The sequence below is a fragment of the Takifugu rubripes genome, chromosome 3 (assembly GCF_901000725.2).
Source record: "Takifugu rubripes chromosome 3, fTakRub1.2, whole genome shotgun sequence".
In the NCBI taxonomy this organism is placed as follows: Eukaryota; Metazoa; Chordata; class Actinopteri; order Tetraodontiformes; family Tetraodontidae; genus Takifugu; species Takifugu rubripes.
Genome location: NC_042287.1, coordinates 14366289 through 14376517, shown reverse-complemented (window position 1 = coordinate 14376517; position 10229 = coordinate 14366289). Strand labels below are relative to the sequence as shown.

Sequence of the window (10229 nt, the reverse complement as noted above, 5' to 3'; positions counted from 1 at the left end):
GTGGAGAATAACAGAAGCTGTAAATCCAAAAGGGAAAAACACAGATTGAAGTTCATTCGTGTTAGCGATCAGGGGGAAAAACCCAATCCTGATTACTCTTAGAATAAGAACTAACCCAACCCGAAGGAGCAAATAGTTTGGAACTCAACGATTCTCGAGGACTTTCTGTCGCCGTGATTTCAGAGGCAGAGAGAAGAGAGGGACCAAATTTAATTAAGAGAAAATTCCAGACGGCAGCAGAAAACACAGTTTAAAAAAGGAAACCTGTACCTGTTTCTGTGTGATATTAAATTAAAAAAGGCTGCAGAAATCCTAAAGAAAGAAAGAAAGAAAGAAAGATTTATTTGTTTCATTTGTTTCAAGCAACATTTTGTGCACAAAATTAGAGTTTTTCTTCTCAATCTCTCCTTATATATATATAAGGTATATATATATATAATTTTTTTTTTAAAAAAAGGTCATCCCATATCAAAGCAGCATAAATGAGCAGTGACTTATTGATCACGCTTCTTTTTCTCCACCCTACAAGCTGCTTTCTGTGCTTGTTGCTTGCTCCGTTTCTGCTCAGTCCTGACGGCTGTGAGACGTTTAGGGACCAGATAACTGGGTGTGTTTGTGGAAAAGGCGCCGTGTGTTGACACTGGCAGAGGTCAGAGTTCATTCATCAACCCTCCGGAGAGAATGCGGTCTGTCCTGTTGACCGAGCACGCGCGTACGTGCGTGTATGTATACGATCCAAACTCTTGTTTCCCCTCCGTTGCATCTGTGTGTTTATGGAACTTTTCTATTCCTATGTATGTATATATGTGTGTGTGTGTGTGTGTATTTTTTCTTTTTTTCTTCCTGTGATTAAAGCTAAAGGGTGAGCGGGGATCCAGGGGCAGATATGGGGGGGTTGAGTCCCTCCAGATCCGTTGGTGGCCCATTTATCATATCTCCGCCCTCCAGTGTTTCGGCTCCCATGAGGGCGGCTCTTTAAATTGCCCTCAAACTGCTCCTCGCTGGCGCCTTTTTGCTCTCATTCTGCAGGAGACAACGCAGGCGGCCGAATTGAGGAGGACGCGGGCAAAACTTCTCAACACGCTGGTAAATAATTCAAAAAGAGCTCTGTCGAAATTCTGCGCGCTTCGGTTTCCAATCCTGTTTTTTTAAAAGGCTGCATGAGCTGGGATTTGGAAGGGGCGGGCTTGTGTGTTGTCTGACGAATAAAAGCTGTAGCCTATAGATCGGCGCAAGGCTTTTAACCGGGTGCAACCAGCCAGGCTTAAAGGAAACATTTGGTCTTAAAACTAGAGCAGAGGTTAGAGCCGAGCCGCGGAGGTAAGTGCGCAGACATGAGGGGAAGAATGCCCATGTGACAGCGTGAAAGTTTGCATGCACCGTGGCCGATTTGCGATGCATTTTCCAGAGCAGAAGCTCCGGCGGGGGGAGGAGGAGGAGGCGGAGTGGGGGGGCTTGCATGCTTTAAATGAAGCCCCTCTTTTGTTGCTCCGGCCTGGGCTCTCGCAACCGCCTCTGCTGCTGCCCGTGAACCCGTCAACCTCGCTCGCTTCCATTTTCTTTTTTTTTCTGTTTGTGTTTTTTTTTTTTTTTTCCTGTATTCTTCTGCGAGGGTGCATGCGTCCGTGCATGGTCTGCTTAGCCCGAACACCCCGCTGAAGACACACGGGCTATTGTGTGCGCGTCGACGGGGCTCTGGCCGGTGTGCGAAACGCGCTATGTCATAATTCTATGCGTCTGTGTCACGTTTGGCTCCAGCAGACGGCAGAAACGGGCCCCTGAGCGCGGCTGTATCCGGTAGCGGCGTTTTAGCCGCTGTGCGCGGCCTGGAGACCGCCTACGGAGTCCTGGCTGTGTCATGCGCGCCGGCGTCGCGTCAATCCTCCGTCGCCTAACGGAGCGCCGAGGTGACAGGAATAGAGCTGCAAATAAACGCGGATTAATGCAGTCAAACCCGCAGCCGGTGCGCGGCCACCTCAGCCAGTTGCGGTTTCCGTCGCGGTCAGCGAGTTTAACTGCCGGAGTGATTTATTTCTTCTTTCCTTTTGCCTGCCTCTGTGTGTGTGTGCATGTGTGTGTGTCTGTGTGTGTGCGCGGGGGAGCTCTGATTCGTTTACATCCTGACTAGTGCGACTTGTTTTCCAGGTCTGAGGTGGAGGAAAAAAGATAAGCAAACATGAGTGACAAGGGGACCGTCTCACCGAAGGAGAAGGAGGCAACAGAGAAGAGGGGGCGTGGAAGACCGCGCAAGCAGACCGAGGAGAAAACCTCTGACGTAAGTCGGGGCAAATTCTAGGTTTTTTTTTGGGGGGGGGGGGTGCATGCCCTCGACCTGCCTGCTCGCGATTCCGAACAAGAAAAGTGCTTCTGTGAGCAGCAGCAGCCCCGAGGTGGGGAGGCAGAGGCCCGTGATGCCCACGCAGGTATTATCACAGGTAGAGGATCCGGGATCCACGTGACCACCAGCTCAGGCCTTATCAGCGCTCAGGCGGTAACTCGAGAACTTCCTGTGTGTCTCAAGAGTTTGTAAGCAACCTGTAACCTTACACCTTTAAACCGGCTCCAACCCCCCCTCTTCAGGACCCACCTCTACTCATCATGTAATGGATGAGTGGAAGCGCAGAATGGCCCATAAAGCCGTCACTCCGCTCCGGATTTTGGGATTGAGTTCCCCGGTTGCTACGAGCCACCGTTTCTGCCAATGTAATGGCAGACGGCGGCGGCGGTTGCGGAGGCACATTCTGTCGGTTTGATTCCTTGGACAGTTGGGTTGACGCAACAGTTGGAGGGCGGCGACCTGCGGCTTGGACCACCTGTCGGCCTCTAAAGTGCCCGTCCGCCATGCTGACCTTGATAAAGAGCTTTGTCTGCTGCCTGTATCAATGACCACATTATGCTGAACAAAGCCCGTAACCCTCTTAATGGAGAAATCCAGCCGTTGTTGTCGGAGTCAGACTTTAATAATCTAATAACCAAACAATTTCATCCTTCTGATCAGGAACCCAGCGGGTCCCCGACTCCAAAGAGGCCCAGAGGACGACCGAAGGGCAGCAAGAACAAGACGAGCAGCAAGAGCAAAGTAAGTGGACGTCGCCGTTTCCACTTTTTGTCCCCGTACTTGCTTGTTGATCCACGTTCCGACGGCAGCTATCCTGCGTCCTGTTGCTCGCCACGACACTTGCTTCCTCCCCTGGGGGGGTCAGAAATAGGATGACTTTTGACGTCTTGTCATTGAAAAAAAAGCCTATTTGTATTGTGCTGCTTTTTTTTGTTTTTGTTTTTTTTGAAGCGCCGTTTGCTCTGCACTTCCTGTCCTCGCGCTTCCTGTGGCTGCTCGTGCACAGCGTGGTGCAGGTGCAGAGGCCGCAAGGCTGTTTCCAAGCTGACACTGAGCGCCCCTCCCACCCTTACCCGGCACACAGCCCCAGTTCTTCTCTGGCTGGCGTTTCCATAGCAACAGCTGATTTTTCTCACCCCGGCCTGGCGGCTCCCCTGCGCGCTCTGCCTCTGCCGCTCTGCACTGATCGGCTGAGGGAAGCTTACGTAGATGGATGATATAGGACAGAGCGGGGGAGGCCGGGCCGCGGACGGTTTGTCTCCTCTCGGTTCCACCAGCTGTCTCTGAGTCTTGGACCAGGTGGCCAGCGAACTGGAGTGCCCCTGTGTGTGGTTCCTGTTGGCCTTCCAGATAATGGCCAATGAACCCGATGCCCTCATCTATCTGTCTCATTAAAGTTGTGCTGCTGCCACCTGCAGACAGACACGGGGACAGCACCGTGCGCCTCTGTAGCGTTTCCTCTCTTTTTAGGCGGTTCGGTGCTCATCAGCCGGTGTTTCTTTAACCTCGTGCTGTTTTCCTCCAGCAGAAGGCTGCGGCGGCCCCGTCCGGAGGTGGGAAACGCAGAGGAAGACCCAAGAAGGAGGTAAGCTCTCCACCTTCCCCTCCCTCTCCGGTTGAATTATGATTGGCACCCGCGTCCGCTAGGTGAAATTGAATTTCCCTCATTTCTCTTGCCCCCCCCAGATGACTCACGTTTACTCACTGCTGCTATATTGGCGCTCTTGTGCCGACTGGAGTAAAACCGGAGCCAACGAAATGTCACTCTGAAAATGCAACAGAATTGAGTCGGTTTTCAGATTCCTTTAAGAGTAATGAGGTGTTTTTAAAGCCGCCACCGCACGCCTCTTTTCTAACCTGCAGACGTGAGCTGTCGGGCCGCGCACGGCCAGTCAAAATAAAGCCGGGGTGACCGGCGGAAGAAAGCTGCGGTCGTGTAGTAACATTCTCTCATGTGCGGGAGCGGTTAGCGCCGACTGAACCGAGCCTGGCTCGAATTAGTCAGAGGAAGGGACTGACCCGGAGTTACCCCGCTAACTATCCCTCTTGTTGTTTTATGAATGAACATCTTGGGCCGTGCTGGGAGCGTGCCGAGGAATGGCAAAGGCAGGATGCCTCACGGTGACTCACCGCTCCTATGAATCACTTTTCACTACAGATGGCTCACCACTACCCCCCCCCCCCCTCCCCCGGGTTGTCCTCGGGCTGCAGACGCTTTGAGGGATTTTTCACTGACATTTTTTTTTTTTTTTTTAAATTGTGCTGTTTGTTTTGTTTTCCCGCATTGGCACGCCTGCTTATATAAATCCTGCTGAGACGTGAATCACAGGCGGGCGCCGCTGCGCGTTGATGCCACTTGAAAGGCATTTTCCTCGTGGGTGTAGCTGAAATTTGACCGCCCTTCTTTTATTTTTTTTTTCCTCCTTTCTGTCCCTACGTGTCACAGGAGAAGGAAGAAACGGCATCGCAGCAATCATCGGAAGAGGAGGAAGAAGAGGACCAGTAATTCACGACGCATGCTACCTCACTCGACATTTACTGACTTACTGTTCAACCAGAACTGGGCCGTGTCTCCAAAACCAGTGCCACCACATGACCACTGTCCACAGCCGAGCCCTCCTTTGCAGAATCACAAACCGGTAAACGAAGGGGCGCCAACGCAGTACAACTCTCATGCAGCAGCACTGGATAGAACCAAGGACCTTGCTCAAGCGTAGATCTATGAATTACACTAAAGGTAAACGGACCTTGTGGTGTCGACGTCGTCACGAGTCTTTTATACTGGACAAAAGGTGCGCTCAAAGGAACCTGGATGTTTTGCTTTCTCCCCCCCTCCTCCACTTAAAGATCACTCGTAGGATTCTTCTGCTTAATGTTTATTTGTTGTACCTGCATCTGAGATGGTAGGACATAGGTTTTCTCATGTTTTGTACTGGACAAAGGTGAATCTTGCCTATACTTTTCTTTTTATGTGGTCATGTGAAGTGGTTTAACTATCCTCTGCAGTGTAACGTAGATGGAGTGGAACTTCAGCGTTTAGAACGACAATAGGTAGACGCCCACCCCCAGGACGATCTCTCCCAGCATCCCTCTTCTCCCCGTAGGACAGCGTAGATCTACTTACGGTTCTGGAACGTCCTCCGGAGGGACCGCGCCCCGTTAACGTACAGAGCGTGCTGCTTTTCCTTCTCCTGGAATGTTTTTATTTTTCTGTTTAAATGGCAGAGTTCTAGGCTGAAAGCATCTGTGTCGTTTCTTCAGGGAGCTTTTCCAAACGTCTTTCGTAAGCGTAGTCGTCTCCAGGCGCGCGCCCAATCACATCGCAGGTGTTGGACGAGAGGTTTGATTGTAACGGGGGATAGACGGCGGCACTTCTATCCCACAGGGCTGAACTTTCTAACGCCACCTTAGTTCTCATCGTCTCACCTAGCTTCTTCCCCCTTCATCCATTAGCGCATTTATATACTTAGTCTTTTGGAAGATGTGTCGTATATTCTGCTACAGGAAAGATGATACAATATTTTGTGTTTCAAGTGTCAGGGAACTCGCAGTCACAGTCCATTTAACTGGGTTTAGTTTCCACACCTAAGCTGCTACAACCTCGGTTACAGAACCCGGAGAACTGCAAGCAGGCGCCACAAAAGGCCTGAAAGTTCATACCTCACTCAACGGCTTACTTTACTTGCATTTAACAGTTTCTTTTTTTTCTGTTTTTAAATGTAACTTCTAGCATGAGTTGGCGAGCTGTCTTTATTACAAAGTTCGTTTTGTTTTTCTTTTTGGAAACCCGACTGTAATGCGGTGCGTCGGGTCGGGGGGGGGTCGCGGCCGCCCGCCGCGCGTCCCGAGGGCCCGGCGCACCAGGACTTGCAGACGGACCACGTTCGACGTGCGAAGTCAGGGAGAGCCGTCATCTTGACAACTGCGTTCGCTGACTGTGGTAGATTTAGCAAGTGTGTTTTTAATCCTCTGAGAAAGAATTCTTCTGGTGCACTGAAATATTGGTTTGGATTTTTTTCATGGACAAGTGTTGTGTGTTTGTGATCGACTGGGCGCTCTTTACACTTAACTGTTCTGTTCTGCCTCAGTGTGTTTGGCACACACAGCCCACTTTAGCCATATGTGTACAACAGTTTGTTTTTTCTTCCTTAAACATCCTCTGGACGGTCATTTTATCAATCAACATCTTGCGTCATCGATTCATTTATACTGTAATCTGAACAGGATGGGATCATTCTTTTTAATGTTCACCGTATATATATGTACAATGTCTATATTTCTATGGTGCCCGACAACAATTTGTATCAAAAACTGTCAATAAAGATTTTCTTTGTCACTTCCTGTGTCGCTTGTGTAGCTTCTGATCCACCGCGACACGCACACAGCAGGAACGTACACGTTGGACGTTTTCAACAAGCGACCTACAAACTGAAATCAGCAACGTTTCACATCAGAAGTCTGAATCCACACAACCCAGAGGCAGCCTCGGAGGTTCAGCAGGTGTTTTGACCAGTGCAAATTTCATAAATCATAAAACCTGAAAGGAGCTTGTTTAAGGTGCGTTCGGGTGGGAAGGACCCACCCAGTAACTGGTTCTGTAACGAGACGTCAAACCTGGTTAAAATCAAGTCCGAGTGTGGAGGTTTTTCCCCTCTCGGCTGCTCTGCGTTCTGTTTCGTTTACATTCACAAATGTACGGCAAGCGGAAGTCAGGAAAGGCTGCAATTCATCAAGGGAGGGGGAAAAACATTCCAGAGGTTTCCTGAGTGCTTGATACAGTCAGACCTATGGTATTCATGCGAGCAGACTCTTCATGTCGAGGTAAATCACGGCTGGTGCCAGGCCTCGCAGCCAGGACATTTTTAGGGCACGAGTCACTTCGGATGAAAGGAGGATATTTACTTTCCTATCTGATATTTCATGCCATTGATAAGAGTCACAGGATTTGGTTCAACCACAAAAAGATGTGGAGCGTGTGGCAGCTGGCTCAACCCTTAAAAAGCGTGCGCGCCTTTTTTGACTCGCTGAATTTACAATTATTTGAACATCTCGAGGCAGGAATCTGTCGTGTTTTAGTCAACACGAGAGAGCTTCCACCAGATTGAATCATTTTACCTGGAGAATGTGGAGCTGGGGTCCTGAACGTGAGCAGCAGATGAAACGCTAGGTTTTAGCTTCAGATGCTCTCCACCCTTCTCACCCTCGGGTCAAGGAAACAAAACACCTGAACAAATACCCTGCAGGTCTCGATTAGGCACACGGGATTGGCATCAGAAAACCACAGGTGAACAGTAACACTGCAACCATACAGCAGGCAAAGACAAACGGCAACATAAAAGACAGCTTCAGAAACGATTAACGGCAGTGGCGGGTCGGCTCCGCACCGAAAGCGCGATATGCTCTGGGCAACTACTATCATACAGCCACATCTTTCCCGAGGAGAGGCCGCCGCTGTTGATAACTTCCAGCCCAGCCATGCACAATCTGAGGAGGTAGAAACGACAAGTGTAAATGTAACTGAATGTAACTCAGTCCATAAAGATGCTGCTTTGGCACACCGGGGAGTATACGCATGCCTTTGTGGTTTGCTGTTGTGATTTTTAAAATGTCAGGTTGGGATTTGGAGCGCAGCAACTGTCTAATGAGCTGGGACGGTTCAGTAAATGGAATAAGCAATGGAACCCTGATTTACGCTGCCCCCTAGTGTTCGATGCGACCTAGTGCAGCCCTTTTGACAGGAATTGCCCAATAGTAGTGTAATTGTATAAAAGGAAAATTGTTTCAATATGAATATGTTTTTAGGTGGTACAAGCACTCTAAACTGTAGTCTTTGCAATGATGAGTAGTACAAACTGCTGTTACTCACAGTGAGAGTAGAATTCAATTTCTTTTTATAAAATATGTGGCTGATCTCATAATAAGAACCAATACTAGGTGTCATCTATTATTAGTGTGGAAAAGCAAGTGCTGCAACCTTTAGGCTACCACAGCTAACAACAATGCCCATGTTCTGGTTTGGTCTCAATGAAGAGAAGGAAGTGACTTTCAACTGAAAAATTGCTGTGTGGTTAGTCCTACTGTTGCGACACTGTACATCCACTAAAAGACCACTAAATAATTACACAATGAGGAAAATGACAGCAGGCGTGACCTTCTGTTGAATTTAACTGTAGCTGAAGCAAATGCGTCAAACCTTCGGAGTCCTGAAAAAAGCCTAAAGAAATATTGTCGTACCCTTGTGTCCTCTTCTCTCCATAACATTTCTTGCTCCGCTTCATTGAGTTCCTCTGAGGGATCATATGAGTAAACTGGCAAAAGCTGATGGCGAAGTCTGTCAATTCTGAGAAACCACATGAAACATTTGAATTAGCCCGTGGCCGGTCAGTACAACACAACCTGACGTGGCTGCACATCGTACCTCTTTTTCTTACGGATGTACATGATCTGAAACAGAAAGAGATGATGAACGATCACGTCGATCCCAGTGGGCTTTACCGTGAGCGTGTCATACAAACTTACCACCGCCACAACTATCCCAATAATAGTGAAGAGGAAAAATGGGACCAGTACATAGCCGACTGCCACGTCTCCATCTGGGACGGCAGGAGGTGGAGTGGTGCTGTTCATTGCATATGATAAAAGATTAAAAGGTAGGAACTCTGTGGGGCCCTTACAGGCAGGAGAGCCGCTCCACACACACACTGTGCAGCTGCTTTCTCTCCGCTTGTTTGTGCTTCATCCTTGCAATTCATGTGACTTCCACATGGTCTCGCCGCCCTCCCTAATCAGCGAGAAATCTGAGGGAACGCCAAAAGACAAGAGGTTACAGTCGCATAAGGTGATAAAACAACACAAGCTGCCGCACAAAGTTGATTATCTTCTGTGTGGTTATTCCTCATCTTCATATTGTGAGAGGTTATTGTATTAATAGGAAATATTAATCATTCCCGTGGTTGTATTTCGAGTCAAACTGTAGTAATAGGCATGCAAAAATGCGGTCCTAAATACGCTGGATGTTTTGATAGAAATGGAGCTCCTGTCATTATTGCCACATCTCAAAAGGTCAACATGAAGCTGCAATACTAGCGGATAAACGTAGCTAACGTCGCTGTAGCTGCGCTCGTGATGACACAGTTACGGACATTTTGTTTCGCCACGCCAACAAGCGGACACATTTTCTCAACCTGCGGAAGAGCGTCCACAGACCTGATCCTCCGTTTCCAATAAACGGGAATAAACCGCCGATCGCTGCGGGATTCGTGAAGCGTCCTTTTCAATTAGTGCCGTGTTGTTGTTCTGCGCGTTTTCCGGAACAACTATCGCACTTCCTGTTTACAAAATAAAAGCACAAGCATCGCAAATAAAAGATTAAACGCGAACCCTATTTCTACGTGTTGATATAAGTTTGCTTCTTTCATTATAACGCCTCTGAGTGGTCAAAATAACACCAACATAGTGTTTTTTTAATATATATATATTTAACCAAAAATGTTCTACAGTCACTGCTCCTGATTATTACCAGCGTGCGAGTTTTCTTTTATAGATGCATTATCAGTAATTTACTGCACATATCCTCAGTTGTTGTGTTTGTGTTCAATCCCTGTTTTAAAAACTAAACTTATTTTACTGATTTAGAGCTAAGGAGCATATAATATAATAAAATAATAGTATTTTCCACACCTTGTGTATGCAATGGCATTCTATTGCCACTAAATGTCAGTATATACCTTTGGGTTCGCAAGGACAGGATGACTTGTGAAATTAACGCTGCATATTTAGTTAATAGCAACATGTATATTTGTTCATGGAGTATAGAACATTCTGGGGTTATATCGAAACCCACAAGGCACAGTGAAGCCCATCACATAGTCAGTAAATGTTTAAAAATTTT

General features: G+C 48.0%; 2 protein-coding genes across 5 annotated transcripts; one reads left to right on the top strand and one right to left on the bottom strand.

Annotated features, from left to right (window-relative positions):
• The first annotated feature begins 930 nt into the window (after positions 1–930).
• Positions 931–6672, top strand: hmga1a (high mobility group AT-hook 1a). 4 transcript variants are annotated; one of them, XM_029833706.1, is made up of 5 exons: positions 931–1086; positions 2146–2275; positions 2999–3079; positions 3867–3923; positions 4785–6672. In XM_029833706.1, exons 2-5 carry the CDS (start codon positions 2177–2179, stop codon positions 4842–4844), a joined length of 297 nt encoding a protein of 98 aa, XP_029689566.1. In that variant the 5' UTR covers positions 931–1086; positions 2146–2176; the 3' UTR covers positions 4845–6672. The 4 variants fall into 4 exon arrangements, with proteins under 4 accessions (XP_029689566.1, XP_029689564.1, XP_011600957.1 ...); XM_029833704.1 differs by having other exon boundaries at positions 3864–3923; XM_011602655.2 differs by lacking the exon at positions 931–1086 and adding an exon at positions 1176–1320 and having other exon boundaries at positions 3864–3923.
• On the bottom strand, positions 6524–9656 carry smim29 (small integral membrane protein 29). The gene is made up of 5 exons (XM_011602657.2): positions 9545–9656; positions 8858–9135; positions 8757–8782; positions 8573–8678; positions 6524–7822 (listed from the first exon to the last, which is right to left on the bottom strand). The coding sequence occupies exons 2-5, from the start codon at positions 8963–8965 to the stop codon at positions 7754–7756; spliced, it is 309 nt and encodes a 102-aa protein (XP_011600959.2). The 5' UTR covers positions 8966–9135; positions 9545–9656; the 3' UTR covers positions 6524–7753.
• Between the last annotated feature and the right edge of the window lie 573 nt (positions 9657–10229).